General features: G+C 42.0%; 1 protein-coding gene across 1 annotated transcript in view; it reads right to left on the bottom strand.

The window, feature by feature from the left end:
* Positions 1-13,238: 13,238 nt before the first annotated feature.
* Positions 13,239-16,704, bottom strand: part of LOC114765084 (protein kinase C-binding protein NELL2-like) — a 40,524-nt gene continuing 37,058 nt past the window's right edge. Inside the window, exons 19-20 of the mRNA XM_028955159.1 lie at positions 14,579-14,806; positions 13,239-14,186 (exon numbers count right to left, since the gene is read on the bottom strand). Of these exons, the coding sequence (XP_028810992.1) occupies positions 14,145-14,186; positions 14,579-14,806 (270 nt within the window). The 3' untranslated portion in view covers positions 13,239-14,144. The remainder of the gene's footprint in view (positions 14,187-14,578; positions 14,807-16,704) is intronic.

Raw genomic sequence — 16,704 nt, forward strand, 5'->3', positions numbered from 1 at the left:
CAAGGGGCCGTTTGTCATGGCAACGGAGATGATAAATGAGTTACCACGGCGAGGGGAGCTGATTTAATCTATCAGGCTGTTTCCAGTGACACATGCCCAAGGACCTGCTCTCTCGTCCACTCAAGCCACTGCCGCTTAAGGCCTTTTGTGCTACACTTGGCACTTCTTATGGGGCTCTTGCCACTCCTCCATCTTCATTCCGCTCTGGCAAAGTTCGCAATGGCCTTTCTAATGCCATTAAGCCAATCAGTTCTGACTGTGAGCATCCCCAATATTGGGCATCCGGGGGCTGAATGAGAGATTACCAGCAGAGTAAAAGGATTAGCTTGGATGTTATTAAAAATCCCCACTGTCGGGTCAGCGGCAAACATGGTGGAGTGAGACCCCATGAAATAACCAGTCTTGGAGTGCTAACTGAATTAGACAGGTGGAACGCTTCTAGAACTAGTTAAAAGGAAAAGGGGCAGATATGTGTGTGTGTGTGTGTAAGTGTGTGTGGTGAGGGATCCAGGTGTGTCCTGTAGAACAGATGCCGTTGGCAGGTGGGCCTTTGCTAGATTGAAGGTCAGGGCAGGGTGGGGGAGCAGGGCCATGCTGGTGATAATTAATAAGAGGATGATTGGTATCTCTGTGAGGACCAAGTGTAATAACTATGTCACATTTGCATTTAATAAACTAAAACAAATCTGCTTTGTCAAAGGTATCAAATAACACAAAGTCAACAAAAAAAACCATCTCAATATATCTGACCGTCAGTCCTGTATTTGATAGCATCCCTTAGTGGACTTATATCTAATTCAACCCTGTGATTTAATAAGACAGGGCTGTACCTCACCACTCATCCATCACAGCGGGGTGACAACTGTGTGTGTTGGGGCAAGTGGTCCACAATGCAAAAGAGTGACATGTGGGGGCATACATACTCAGTCATATTATCCCTTTTCTCCATGGCTACAGAAAGAGAGATGTATATCTGATCAGTTTTACCTTTTTACCAAGGTGGGGGTGAGGGAAGCTGGAGTCCATCTCAGAGTGAACAAACACACACAAACACACACCTTACTGCCAGGGCTAATTTGGCAGGGCCAATTCATGCTGTTGAGGAAACTGGAGCGCCCAAAATGGAACATGGGAGAATCCACTGCACCACGGTGCTATGCCAAGAATAACTGTAAGCAAAATGCCGGGATCCTGATGGGGAGATGGATCAACCTGTAAGCTCGATCTGCAATATGCCATAGACATTAGCGTTGCTACCAGGCTGTTCTCAGAACAGGTCTTCATTTTAGTGAGGTTTCAGGAAAGGAAGCATGCTAGAAAGATTTAGAGTAGAACATAACTGTTTAATGCCAGCCTCAGGCATGTAATGGCTGGATGGGGAAAACTGTGGAGTTAAAAATCAATAAAACCAGGTGCAAAAAGTGTCTCATATTTAAAGTTTTATGAGAAATTCTGAGTTATGCTCTCACAATAAAAATAGATGTAATAATACCCTCTGCATAGCATGCGATTAAAAGAACAGTCACCTTAGATCAGTGGTTCCCAACCTGAAGCCCCCCTGCTTGTGTCCAAGACAAGCCAGGACCCCCCAACCCCAATTCTTTCCCACATTCACACACATAAAAAAAAAACTTTTATTTACATAAAACAGCAGTATTAGGTTGTTCTTATTCCCCTTGTTTTACACTGCACGGTCTACAGAGTCTGTATTAGAGCTGTAATCGACCCTAAAAAGTGGGACCCAATCGACTCGGTTGTTGTGCTGTGTTTTGCATTTAAATAAATGACAGTCACACAGTCAGTGTTTTTACTGTGCCATTTCCATACAGCCATGACCACTTGAGCACCTGCATTGTACATTTTAAAAGATCCTGCTTTCTTTGCATACACTACGAGGGCTAAGAGGGAAAGGAAATGTGCAGGTTAAAAATATAATTATATAAATCGAATTAAAATACAACAAATGCAATTCTGTGACCCCCTGCCTATAGCTACATCTGGAGAGGTGCTCATGTTAAACATGTTTCCATTACTTCCAGTTCTTTGAGAAAAGATTCATTGATGTTATACAAATCAAGGAATCGGAACGAAACAGAACAGTGCACAGGACATGTATGCAGGTCGCTCTCCAGGATTTGAAGTATTTGTGTACCAAGAAAATTAAACCTGAGCAATACAATGTGTCTTTTTCTCTCTGTCGTTCCATGTTATTCTATGTGAATTTGTGGACATATATGCTTTGGTTTCTTTGCTGTGGATTGAGAATATGATGTGTTTCTCACAACATCTGGTTAGAGTTTTATGTCAATAGCACCTTTAGAAATGCATTTACTAAATTGGTTAAGTGTTGAATACTAGTTTTTCCAACTGTGCTTGATTCAGGGAGATGCTTGATTCAGAATTAGTTGATTCCTTTGCAGTTTGTTAAGGACTGACACATAAACACACCTGCTCACTTGCTAGGTTGTTCCATCATGTCTCCTCCAAGTTTCATGAAGGAGGCTAGTCTCGCACAGGTTTTGACTGGTGCCGGGTCTGAGGTCTGTACCCAGTCCTCAAGGTCCCAACGCAGAGTCCCCAGGAGTTTGCTGGCTGGCAGGATAGGAGCTGGACTGAGAGGAGCAGCATTGAATGAGGGCCTTCACTTCATGCGCCGGGAGATGGACAATTTTTAATGTTTTAATATTCAACTGAAATAAGAGCTAATGACTGTGAGAAGCTAATGGGATTACACCTAATCAATATTTAAGAGAGCATAAGACACTGCTGCCAACCTTTAAACACTTTCCTGTCTGTTCTGACTGGTGAAGAAGACGAATGAAAACAGAACTGGCTTTTAATTAAATGAAGGACACTTTGCAAAGCAGTGAGGGGGGTTCCTTCAGCACCAGCATCATAACATGAAGAGAATGAGGTGAGAAAGTCAAGGCGACAATATTCACAATCAAAACAGTGCCCATACAGACATCTAAAAGAGATTGTGCTATTACGTGAACTAACCTTCAGGCGTGTGACTATTGTCAGGAGAACAAACACAAAGTAAGCATCCATGTTAATGTTGCAGCGTCGTCTCGCTGCACTCCTCTTCATTTTATAGCTGTCCTGTGATTAGAGCCCTCTTGTCAGGCTGTGAGTCGGGCTGTGTGATGGGTGTAAAAGCAGAGGACACATTTCGCTGTGTCACCGTGTGCTGCGCTGCAGTGTTTCACAACGACGATCACTTCACTTTCACTTTCTTTTCATTTGTGTTCGGGACTTTTTGGGAATGTCTGAAGAGTTTTTCTTGTCTTCTATGCACATCTGTCGTGTCTGAGAGGGACAGTGGGTGAGGGAGGTGCTGTTGCTGCACTAGACGTGATGGCAGGGCAGCTGAGGGGATAAATGGTGCATGAAGATAGCAGAGGGGGAGCAGGGCCCATCAGTTAGTTTAATAGGGACTGTCCACAGTCCTCGGCTCCGGAGCACAGAAAGTCGGTCCGGGGTCGTCCAGCTGAAAACAGACATGAACCATCAGCTCGTGTTCTGGTTTTACAGCCTCTACTTAATATTCCATGTTGCATTTGCTCACTTGATTTATTCGCGCTCTCTCTCTCCTGTTTCAGGGTGTGTCTGGGAATGTTTCATGCTGATGCTGCTTGGACCTGTGTTTGATGTGGTGGGTCAAGTTTTGCAGGCAGAAATACAGTCTGACAATATTCATTTTAATAAGCATGGGAAGTTTGGTAATCCATTCAGGGACGGTTCTAGACAGGCATGTATTATGGGGCAGACAGAAATGTGAAGGAGGCCCATGCTGGCGAGAAATGGGTGAAGTTGGGGTGCTCTGGATAACTGTTTTCATCATGTAACTGGACTGCACTTTGTCAGGCCTCAACCCTAGGACCTGTCAAACTTGGTTGTCGCACCTGAAGGATGATCTTAGGATGACTGAGGCACACAAACCCCCCTGACGAGGACAAGATTGCAATCCTTCAGGAAGTAAACTAAAACATGCACTTGCAAGACATGCCTGGAGCGGGGGGACAAGTCGTTGCACGGGGGAGTGGACACTGGAAGAGCTGGGGAGGATGACTGGAGGCACTTGGCCTGTGGGAGGGAGGCAGGAGGTGAGTGGGAACGGGAGTGGAGCAGCGCGCTCCGTGGGGAGCAGCGGGGAAGGAGGGCTGGGGTGGACCAGGGCAGAGGAGAACAGGAAGACGGCTGGCTTGACGGTCGGTCCGGGAGCGTGGGTTGGATGGGTGGCCACCGTAGCTATGGGTGGCAGGAAAGTTGGGGTAGTGGTGGCCTAGCGGTTAAGGAAGTGGCCCTGTAATCAGAAGGTTGCCGGTTCGAATCCCGATCTGCCAAGGTGCCACTGAGGTGCCACTGAGCAAAGCACCATCCCCACACACTGCTCCCCGGGCGCCTGTCATGGCTGCCCACTGCTCACTCAGGGTGATGGGTTAAATGCAGAGGACAAATTTCACTGTGTGCACCGTGTGCTGTGCTGCTGTGTATCACGTGTGACAATCACTTCACTTTTTTTTTTTTTTTTTTTTTTTCATATACATATTGTTGTAGCAAAAAGGGGGCAGGCAAACTCAAGTTCGAGGACAGACTAAGGTCGAAGACAAAAGGCAGGATCAGTCAGTCGTTTGTAAAGAAGGCTAGCGTCTCTGGGAATTTAATTCAACGAAGAGCGGGCAGGGCTGAAAAAAAGATACATCTCCCAGCATTAACGTTCCCTTTTTGGAAAGTGAATAAGCTTTACCCTGTGTTTGGGTCCTCCAGTCAGCCCTGTGCAACAGGCAGGCTGACAGTGGTGCTTTTGGGGTCGAGAAAGAAACACTTCTCTATGAGTCCTATGAGAGGAACAATGGACTAGTCCACCTTTGACCTTACACATGAAGATGTATTGTTTAAGTTGATAATTATCTCAAAATTCCTCTAATTTTGCTATTCCCATCTTAAGTTGGGCATACACAGTGGAAATGTTCCTGGTCCTTTCCTGGAACACCAAGCTCAAAGTGTGCGAATAAATCACATTTGGAAAAAGCTCAAGATTTATGTATGCACACTATATGGTTTGATGCTGAAATGATAGCTCACACAAAAATTCATTTGATTTACCATTATAATGAACTTTTCTCTCTGTTGTTCCAGTCATGAAAAGTGCTGTGTGATTCATGACGCACCCGGGTTAATCACAGGGAACCATTAAATAACTCAAGAGTTTCGAATCAGAGCTCTCTATTGAACTGAATATTTTGCGTCCTAACTACACCAAGTCTAAACTGTAAACTCTGTCATACAAATACATCTTATAATCATTAAAACATCAATTACAACCATAAAAGTTGAAAAACTTTGCACCATATGAATCGTTATCAATCACAGACAGGATAACCAGATTCATTGCATTTGAATCTGAATCGCTCAAACAAGCAGGTTTGATTTGAACGTTTTTCTTCTCATCACAAGGCATTGAACTTTCTTTTAAAAGACCATTCAAACACTTCAGTTCAGTCACAGCTGTCGATTTTTTTTGCAATAATGACTCAAGTGACTCACACCCGGATCAGTTTACTGAGTGACTCAAAGGGATTACAGCGCTAGTCATGATATGCGGACGAGACCACGTTAAAAGATTTGCTTGTGTCTGCCACAGCTGAACGAGCCGGGATTCCATCTGCTGCTATTTGAACTTTGCTATTTTAAACAGGGCTGATATTCTTACGACCAGACGATTGTGGGTTGTGGCTTGGTCAGGAGGGGTGTTTCAGTGATTTAAGGGGGCAGAACATTTGTTTAAGGGGGCAGTGCCCCCTCTTGGGCCCAGCATAGAGCTGGGCCCGAATCCATTTAAGAATTAGGCTACATAAAATATGTATGTTAAGTAGTAGTAGTAGTACTCAGGTTTCCCTTCTCTTCCATCAGAGCCTCTTTTGAACAAGAGAACAGGGACTGCTGACTAACAGTCAATCTGGAACCTTCCGAACATTCTACCCACGTTCTAATTTCTCTTTGATTGCTGTTCACACACCAATTAATATGATGACAGTTTAAATGAGGGGTGACAGTCGGCAGAAGGCTGTTTGCTTCCAAAAATTACTTTCCAAGAGTTGATATCAACCGTCCATGTCTCGCACATCTATTTTTACCAAACAAACACGTCCAGTTTGGCAAGGACTGATGAAAGGATACATATTTATTAATAATTCCATTAGCTTTAGATTGATCTAGCAAATATACCATAATTTTTTTTAATTAACAGAATTAAAATTGAAGTATGTAATGCTTTATTTACTTACTGTTTTTGGGGTCTGACCTATGAAACGGGTGCACAATAGGTTTGTGTTAGAGCATCATCCGCTTATCCAATCCTGCCCATCCTAGTCAGGCTCACAGGGAATCAATCCCCACCCCACGTATAAAGTACCAGCACAAACTGGCACCCCAGAGGCCTGCACCTTCATCCATACCATTTGATGAGGCTCTGACAGCAACCACTGGGGGAAAATGACCCACTTTCTCTGAATGTTATTACCAGGAGAGAATAGGCACCCCAGCCCACAGAAAAAATGCACCTTCCCCAGCCAAGTAGAACTGCATTTCATGGCCAATTTTTGCAGAATTTGAAGAATTCTAATCTAATTTAAGGTGCATTAGTTTGATTCTAACCCCTAAATCAAACCTCAGTAACCAAATGCAAATCGTTCTTTTTTGCAAAATTTCAGTTTTTCTCATACTGGTGCTCAATATGATGTAAGCGGAACCATATTATATTCTGTGTGTATGACACGAGGTTGGCTGATACTCTAAATTTACCGTAGGTGTGACTGATTGGTGTATATGTGTGAGTGCACCCTGGGGTGACTGGTGCCCCACCCTGTGCTTGGTGTCCTGGGGTTGTAGATAAACTACAGCACAGCATTGTTTTTTAATAAATGCATAATACAGTTAGAGTGCCAGTTACAACGGATACGTTCAATAATTTGCCTTCTTAAAATTGAATGAATCATAACCCGCCTCTGCTCCTTGTAATTGAGGGTCTGCACCCTATTCTGTTAGATAGAGCTAGGTTAGTTCCACTGACCTCCACATTGTATCTCATTTGTCCTCATTTCTTAATTTGAGAACAAAATAATATTCTTTCACCACAGGAAGAGATTACAAGGATTAAGATAAGGTATCCAGCTCTAGACATTCACACCCCGTAATGTAGACATTGAACCCATTAATCAACCCCCCCCTTATTTTCTGCCCCATTAGTGAGAGCTACTCAACGGTTCTACTCATAAACAACCAATTTTTACAACTAGATGTCTCGGTAAAGAATCGTCTAGTATCAACACTGTGTTCCATCTTCATTTTTTAATTAAATTGTCTGTTTTCCATTTAAAAATAAGCACAACATTCGCTTCCTGACACTTGGGAGTCTCACTGGAAATTTCAGACAGAAAAAGTAATTAACCTCCATGCTAAGAGTCCGCATCTCATTTAGCCCTATGAGCATGCAGTAAAGGAGGCCACCTCCCTTTGCAAATGCAGGTAGAAAACAGGCCTTGTGGGAGAGAAGTTAAAACGTGTACAATATGAGAGTGGGCAATAGACTTTCAAAGCCCCATATTTAACCAGTTACATATCTCCCAGTACATCAGCATACTGCATACAAAGCAATAATGTCAAACAGACCATTTCTTTTATGTTCCAAAATGCGCTGAGAGAGATAGGACAACAGTACATAATCAAGCCTGTTGAGCGCATCCCGTCTCTAACCTGCTTCTACTGGCAGCAGTCAAGTAAAGACATGCTAATAACTATAGTAAAAAAAAAATGTTCAATACATCTCAATACAGCCAAATATTAGCATTAGGCCACCATTAGCATGGAACATGTAAAATATACAAGTGGATGCCATTAGATTAGTTAATAACACCATTTGAATGCAGGGGAATGCTATGCCTCTACTTACTCCAGCATGAGAAAAAAATTAATTAATAAAAATAAAAAATGTATATGACCCCTCTGTGGTTCATTATACCGGATTGTACTGGGGGAAAAAAGGAAATCAATCATAAACAATATATTTTATGTGTCTATAAATTAGTGTCTTGATTACTCATAAATAGTTTAAGGACATTCTTAGTAATTACTTACACTTATTTTTTTCGCTGTGGACGTCAAACAAAATGTTAAATGAACTCATTACACTGATGTCACAGATATGAAAGGCTGAATAAGTAATGTAGCTTTTAGCCGACTGATTTTTGACTAATTCTCCCTGTTCAATGGATGTGCAGATGTCTTGAATTGAAGAAATTTTGAGGAACTTCCTGCTCTTTAATCATAAAACCATTTCATACAGTTCTTAGTGAAATCAGCTATATAGACTTTCAGAGACATATTGGATCTCAATTGATGCAGCTATTTGTTAAAGGCAAGCAAGCAGCATATTAAAAACACTCAATCTGATGTTACCTGGCATTAAAGAGGCACGGCACAATAGAGGTTATAAGAATGAACAGTTTCTAATTTATTAACACCAGTAGATTACTATTGCAGTTACATGTAAATACTGTATGTAAAAAAAGGTACCAATGTTACAGAAAAACCCAAAATAAAAGAATGGAGAAAGGGATGGAGGAAGAGAGAGAAAATGGCCATGAACCAGGTTCCAACAGCCTGGCCCAGGAGAAACAAGGAGAGAAAGGCCCAGAAATATGGGGGTGGAGGTGGAAAAGAGAGGCGCCTTAGCCCCCAAGAGAAAACTCTTTTATACATTTGACTCCCAGGAAGTTGCCATCAGGATAATATCCTTTGATGCATCAAGGGCCGGCAAATGGCTTGGGGGGTGTCGCAGCCCGGCAAAGACACAGGTGGGGGGCCTCCACGCAAGACAAAAGCAAAGTGCCATGGACCTGGGATTTCCCATCTTACAAAACACAAGATAAGAATTCATTCATAACTTCAAACATTTAAGAAATACATTCAAAGTCGAAATTTTTTCTGCTGATGAAGGTGTAAAAAAAATATTTTAAGGATATTTTGTATCCCAATGTTGGCTTTTAAGTTATGTCATCTAGCTAAGATTTTTACAAAAAGCCTAATCTAAAGAGTCATAAAAAAAAATCTTCAGCACCCCAGGCTCATATGTTGGTGTATTAAAAAAAAGGAGGGAAATGCAGCTCGGGCCCCTTAAAGTTATAAACCAAAGACATATATAGCGCACAAACCCACTTTGAATGAATTTAGCTTTTTCTTAGGTACATACTATGCTATTTCAGCTCCCTAAATATCAAGTGATTCACCATCTCAGTCCTGACCTAAATCTTTCTATCTGCAGAATAAAATGTTACGTTAGATTCGGTATTTGCAACACACCATAGCAACCTAGGGCAGCATTTCCCATCCTTGGTACTGGAGGAACATCTGCCAAAGAATCTTCAGTCCAGCCCTACCTTAATTAGGCTCAGGTGCTACGTAATGGCCTAATAACTAGTGGGACAGGTTGTGAAGATATGTGGGTTGGAACAAAAACGTCCTGGCAGATGTTCCTCCAGGACCACGGTTGGAATACACTGGCCTATCGGGTAAGGAAATGGACCCGTCATCGGAAGGCACATCTGGGCAAAGTACCCTACCCACACACAGTGGGTGCCTTTCATGGGTGCCCACTGCTCACTAAGGTGATGGCTTACACTGTGCTGCAGTGTATCACAATGACAATCACTTCACTTCCATTTTACTGTGTGTATATACAAGTTTTAGGAGCAGTCCTGTAATTCTCTTCCAGTGGCTTTGGTAATTACAGCATAGTAAAGATTTTTTGGACGCCGCCACATTTTGCCTGTGCATAGCTTTGCTAATATAATGCTGATTAAAGGTAGTTGTAAATGAGGAGTTGCCGGAGATGGTCATTGCTTCATTGTGATACTGAGCAGACACAAGCTGGCCAGTTTTATATACAGGCACTGGTCCGAGCTCCAAATCTAATAGATATTCATAAAAGTACCAGAGGTCAGACAACAGCAAACCTTCAAGTTATATCAGAAACCAACAGCTCTAATACTTAAATTATAAGAATGTACAAAATGTACAAATGTCCAAAATTGAATTATTTAGAACATAACATATTGTACACTGCAGGCATACATTGCCCAAATTATTGTTGCATATGTTACTGTGTTTTTCATGACAGTGGGAACAGTGTAAACACGCCTTATTAAAAATCCAAAATTTTCTTTGTAATCCTGTCAAATCTAGTGTTTCTGAGAACACTTATTTCATTAGGGCACATGATCCCACAAAGCCACCAGTGAGTTTTTTTTTATTGTTCTATTCTCTTGTTTTGTGTCCCCTTCTAAGTGGTGGTAGTAGCCTAGTGGGTAACACACTCGCCTATGAACCACAAGACCCAGGTTCAAATCCCACTTACTGCCATTGTGTCCCCGAGCAGGACACTAACCCTGAGTGTCTCCGGGGGGGGGGCTGTCCCTGTAACTACTGATTGTAAGACGCTCTGGATAAGGGCGTCTGAAAAAATGCTGTAAAGGGTGCAATGTCAATGTAAATGTAAATGTAAAATGTAAATGCCCATTAGGCGTGAGTGATCAGGACCTGTTATAAGTACACCTGCAGGGCTCTAAGGTTGTCCTGCATTACTATGATTCTTGGTTGGTATGTTTGCTGCGTGCATGTCTTCAGTTATTGAATCATTTGTTTACTTTTAATTAATATGTCGCTTTTAATTACTTTTAATTAATATGTCACTTTTCTTCACAAAATGTTGAGCAACATGTCTCTCCCCTTCTCCCCACGCCGTGGCATTACAGTGTCTTGATCTTGTTTCTTCTTTTTGCATTTTGAACCTCTGCTTGTGAACCTGGTTATGATCCAAAGAAGTGTATTAAAGGAAACAGAATGTTCAGTAGGACCATGTTTCACTCCAGACTTGCATTAACCACCACTGTCTTCATATCTGTCTTTTTCCTCTCTGTTTGTCCTTCCCTCCGTCAGTCTGTGAAATGAGATATTGATTTTTACTTTAACTCACAAGACAGTACCATCCTTGAGCTACAGAGTGCACGAGTACAGAGTGTACAAACATTGCCCATTTCTGTCCACTCCCATGTCTGCATAGCACAAAGACAGAGGGGTCAAACACATACTAGCGTTCATAATGTGCAATTGGTGTTATCAATGACATTGCACCTTGGATGGGTTCACCTGTTCACCAGTCAAATTAAAAGCACTGATAATCTATTTGTACGCTTGGTTGGATAATGGGTGGAGCCATGATACAGTAACAAAGATGTCCACTGATGATGTCTTGAACAGGTTTCATTAACAAGGACAGGTGAAGCTGAAGGTAAACAGGGAATGCCTGAATACATGATGTTGTGCTCAGTGTTGCCAGGTTGGTCAGTTTAGAATTTGGGACTCACCCGGCCAATGGTGAGTCCCTGTTCCGAGGATCCGTTCTGGCAGCCATGACCCTAAAGGGAACCCAGTTTTCATATACATTTAGGGTTAGCACATTGGATGCAGTAGGTGATTAAACCTGATCACATGTACGGCAATCAAAATCAAATCTTCTTCCAGACCATGGCAAAGTTGGCATTATTGACAGGATTTTACCAATCCAACAATCAGGCCTGTATGGTAGAGTGGCCAGATGGAAGCCACTCCTTAGTAAAAGACACATGGCAGCTTGCTTAGTGTTTGCCAAAATAACCTGAAGGACTCAAAGGAGAAGAAAAACTCTCTGATCATTGGTATGAATACCAGGTGTCACGTTTGAATGAAACCAGGCACGGCTCATCACAGGTCAATACCATATCTACAGTGAAGCATGGTGGTGGCAGTATCATGCTGTGTTTTTGAACTACAGGAATAGGGTGACTAGTAAGGATAGAGGGAAAGATGAAATGAAAAACTGCTCCAGAGCGCTCTTGAATCTGGGGCGATGGGTCATCTATCAGCAGCAAAACGACCCTAAGCACACAGCCAAGATATAAAAGGAGTGGCTTCGGGACAACTCTGTGAATGTCCTTGAGTGACCCAGCCAGAGTTCAGACTTGAATCCGATTGAACGTCTCTGTAGAGATGGCTGTACACCGACTGGCTAAGGATATGTCAATGTCAAGTTTATTTATATAGCACTTTTACAACATCAATGTGCTTTACAATACAGTAAAATCAGGAAATCAAACACAATATAGACACGGTACCAAAGTAAAGATATAGATGAACAGGCAGGCACAATAAGGTAAAATCAAGAAAAGTCCACTCATTATAGATACAATAAAGACAGAAATAAAAGAACAAGCAGGCACAGATAAGACCCTGGCAGCATATTCCCAAGCAACCCGATTGAGCTTAAGCTGAGCTCGAATTAAAAGCCAAATCAAATAAGTGAGTTTTTTAAAGTCTTAAAACACTCTAGTGAATCTGCATTTCGGATGTTAGGAGGTAGGTTGTTCCAGAGCCTTGATGCTACAACGGCAAATGCCCGAAGACCTCTGCGCTTTAAGGGAGAACTGGGCTGCATTCTGAGAGACATGGATGAAATTGAAGAGAGGGAATGAGAGGTGAAATCACCTGTCTACTGAGAAATTCCTAATGGCAAAGCTGTGAATAGAACACAATTAAAATACTTAACGCATCATTGAATTGGACAGTAAACACTATATAGTGAGAAAGTGAAAATTGTCTTTGCAACAGTTTATGTCATATAATGTCTTAATTTAGCAGACACTCTGGTGTTAATGAAGGACACAACGGGGACTGTGAGCGTTGGTTATTTGGTTATGCTGCTATTCCCAGCATAAAACATAAGGTTTATTGAAATTTACACACTACCAGTAAAATGTTTTAGAACATTACAATTTTTCACGTTTTTATTTTTCAAGTTTTTATAGGTGTTGCTATAAAAATGGCAATTAAAATTAAAAAAGAGAGACAGACCATCATCATAAAAGTGACTACAATCTCCTTCGCCAGTAATGGCCTGGGGCAGTGGTGGTATTGCAGGTAAGGATGTGGACTTGTGATCAAAGGGTTTGGGTTCAAATCCTGAATCGTCAATGTGTCGTTGAGGTCCCCTTATCATTCTCTCACACGTTCTCTCCCCGGTTGCCTTTCATGGAGGATGGGTTAACTGCAGAGGACACATTTTGTTGCATGCACTGTGTGCTGTGCTTGCTGTGTATCACAGTGACAAAACACACACATACAAGTTGAAACAAAACAAAGACCAAGGGAAATGTTCCCAAAAGGAAACCTTTATTTCACCATTTTACACAACACCAATTCACACCATAAATTAAACATCAACAAATTTAAGTTCAAAAAACAACAAAAATATTGACAAATCCCAACTAGAAATTAATCCGAAATCAACCAACCAAAATGATTAACAATATCAATATCCAATTTTCTGTCAAAACAAACACCCCCAGTACCACCACAGGGGTGTTCAATCCGATTCATGAAAGGCCAGTGTGTACACAGATCTTCAGGATAACCGTTAAAACTAGAATTAACCAGTAATAGTGGAGACATTTTTAGAGCTGTTTTTAAGACATAATACATTGGGAGTTTTCACGTTTCATTTGGTAGTGGGTGTGATCCAGAGATGATTATGACAGAGTTGTGTATGTGATATGTTCTGTAAATCCTGAGGCTGAGGATGTGCTTGACCTGACATTAGCAAAAAAGCCCCATGCACAATGTCTATTATAGTGCTTTCAAAATAGGGCTCATAGACTCAAAGACACTCCATCCCTGACTGGATTGGCCACCTCTGAGGTGCAGTTGTACTTAGGAGCGAGTGGGATTCTGCAAATTTGGTCCAAGACAGTTATACAAACATTAGTGGGCTTAACACAGACAAAGGGACAAAACAAAGGGACAAAATGCCCTTTAAAATCCAAAACTAATATAAAAAATTTCAAAATATAATGTCTTGGGAGCTGACCTTATCTTGGACATCTGAACATCACCGTGGATGTCTTTTAGGTGGAGATAAAGCATGGGTTTGGTTGGCATCCGGCCACGGGTTGATGCTTTTTTTGGGGGGATTTTTCTATAAAATGTGTTTTGTAGGTTTGAGAAATGACTGTACATGGGAGTGAAGCGGCCACATCGGCCCTGCAGAAGAACTAAAGGCACAGTGGGTCCACTGAACAGCACACATGGCCATTCTGTAGAGACAAACAGGGAGAGAATACAATCAATAATGTATTTGTTCTTGGTCAGCTTGATATCTACTATCTGTAGATGACCTTGGCAGTTCCCTCTCTGCTGAATTTTCACTGCCTTCACCCCCCCCCCCCCCCACCCCCCCTCCAATCGGCTCAATGCATTGTAAGTTAATAAATGAGTGTGTGATAAATTAAAGCATGTACATGTGTGTGTGCGCGTGCACTAAATGTTCTCACAATGGAATCATGTATGTAAAACATCTTACTGATGCTCGCCACAAGATATTATTATTTACAACAAGACAGAGAAGAATGATTAAGTTGATATAATAAGAAAAGAAAATACTCAGTGTCCACACAAAACTGTAAAAAATAATGTATGATACTGTTACCTTGCACTGGCAGAGGATACATTCTGTGCCATGCTTGGTCCACGTGGACCCACTGAATCGGCTGATTCCATGTTCATCCGTGCAGGTCTTGGTGATATCATTGCTGATGGTGTTGGCCTGGCAGGGGTTGGTAACACAGCGGGGGCAGCATTCGCCCTCAGGGATGGCAGTGAACTCACAGTCCTGTACCGGGGGGCAGGAGATGGGCCAGCAGTCTACCTCACCTCTCTACAGCAAGGAGAGACAGAAATGTGTCATGGGTCAGAGTTATGAATAATTAATTTTTTTAATCCACAGATCCCTGAAGCTCCCACTGAGTTAGAACGGACACATAAATTGACATTAAGTCTTTCAACACACATGTGTAAAAGTGAAGAAGAAGAAAGTGAAGTGGCACAGCACATGGTGCACACAGTGAAATTTGTCCTCTGCATTTAACCCATCACCCTGTGAGCACCTTAGTGAGCAGTAGGCAGCCATGGCAGGTACCCGGGGAGCAGTGTGTGGGGACGGTGCTTTGCTCAGTGGCACCTCAGTGGCACCCTGGTGAACCGGCAACCTAGCCGCTTCCTTAACCGCTAGGCCACCACTGCCCCTTTACAAGTGACCTCACTGTAAAGCTCCTGGAAAGTTAGAGTGAAAGTTATGGGTGGTTACTCTAATGAATGGATTAATTTGAACATTTTTTCCCCCAAATCCATTCAAACCTGTCATGCAATCTCCAAATTAAGAACTGGGAGTGAGGGAAACTGCAAGATGTCACTTGTAATCAAGTCAAAGAAGGACCCTTATTGGCTAGCATACATCAAAGTCCTTAGTTCAGGATCAAAGGAGGTTCAATTACAACTACACTTCCCATCATCTTAAAGTGAGTTGTAGTTACCTCAACATCCCACAGCAGACAACAACAACATTTATTTCTTATATAGCCCAAAATCACATACAGTACGTCTCAATGGGCTTTGATACCCCCCACACTTGACCGTTCTGCACACAAGGAAAGACTCCACACTAAAAAACTCTTATAAAGAAAATTTATAACAAAGTACATGTAAAGTGATATCACAACATTGTGATTAGGTTCCAAATTACAAAGCTGTCATATCAGACTATTTTTTTTCAAGAAGTACTACTGAATTTTGTCTACACCAGGTTGAAACTGGCAGTTTGTCAACAGTGAGCTGATATCCCTGCAGTGGATCGATGTCTAGGTGTGTGGTTCAGTGGAGGGCATCGTTGACCCAGGGACGAGACTGCAGGTAATGAGAGATCGATAACGCCCAAGGAAGGCACCTTGTGGTGCACTCAACACCATGCTGACCATGATAAACTCCACACCGAACATCAGCTCCACCTCCATGCTTGAAGAAGCCCAGAGATTTGTTGTAAGAGGTTAGTTGCAGTAGTGCAGAAATCCCATTGATTCACTATAAGAGAATATTTGCAGTTTCACAGAATTTGATTCCACTAAAAATGATGTATTTAATAAAATGTTGAATGAGCTGATGCACAGAACATATTATGCAATGATGAATTTCTTGCATAATGAACCACATGCTGCAGAAGAAAATATGATCACATTTCACTCAGAATTGTTTTCTCTACACTGGCTTCCAGTTAAACGCAGTTTTAACCCAGCACAGTCCACTCAATCTACGGGAGAAGGCATGTACATCAAGTCATAGCTGGAAACAGCATTTTCTCATTGAACCCTAAACTACGCATAATTATGAATCATGGATTAATTAAACTGTAGGTAAAATATTGAATATTTATTTATATTAAATTGGATGTGTGAGGGATTTAGTGTGTGTTTGTGTTGATATGGTTGGTTTCTTTGCACAAGTTGAATGTGTCGCAGACGTACACCCTCATCCCCACCCACATCAGATTTTGAGAAATGACTTTTTCTTAAAGTGCGGTGTGGAAATGGGAAGCACCTTTTGCTCATCTGTTCTGTGTCTGGAGGAGAAGTGGGTCATTCTTCCCATCGCTGGAACAGGACAAATGTAAAGCTCCCCTGCTTGGCTATTGTCTTTTCCAGTCTCCAGGGGATGCAGCAGTGCCCAAACACATGGCATGACATGAATATAAATAAATTAAATTGTTCCTTCTTGTGCAATGCT

Source organism: Denticeps clupeoides, chromosome 15 (assembly GCF_900700375.1).
Source record: "Denticeps clupeoides chromosome 15, fDenClu1.1, whole genome shotgun sequence".
Classification (NCBI taxonomy): domain Eukaryota; kingdom Metazoa; phylum Chordata; class Actinopteri; order Clupeiformes; family Denticipitidae; genus Denticeps; species Denticeps clupeoides.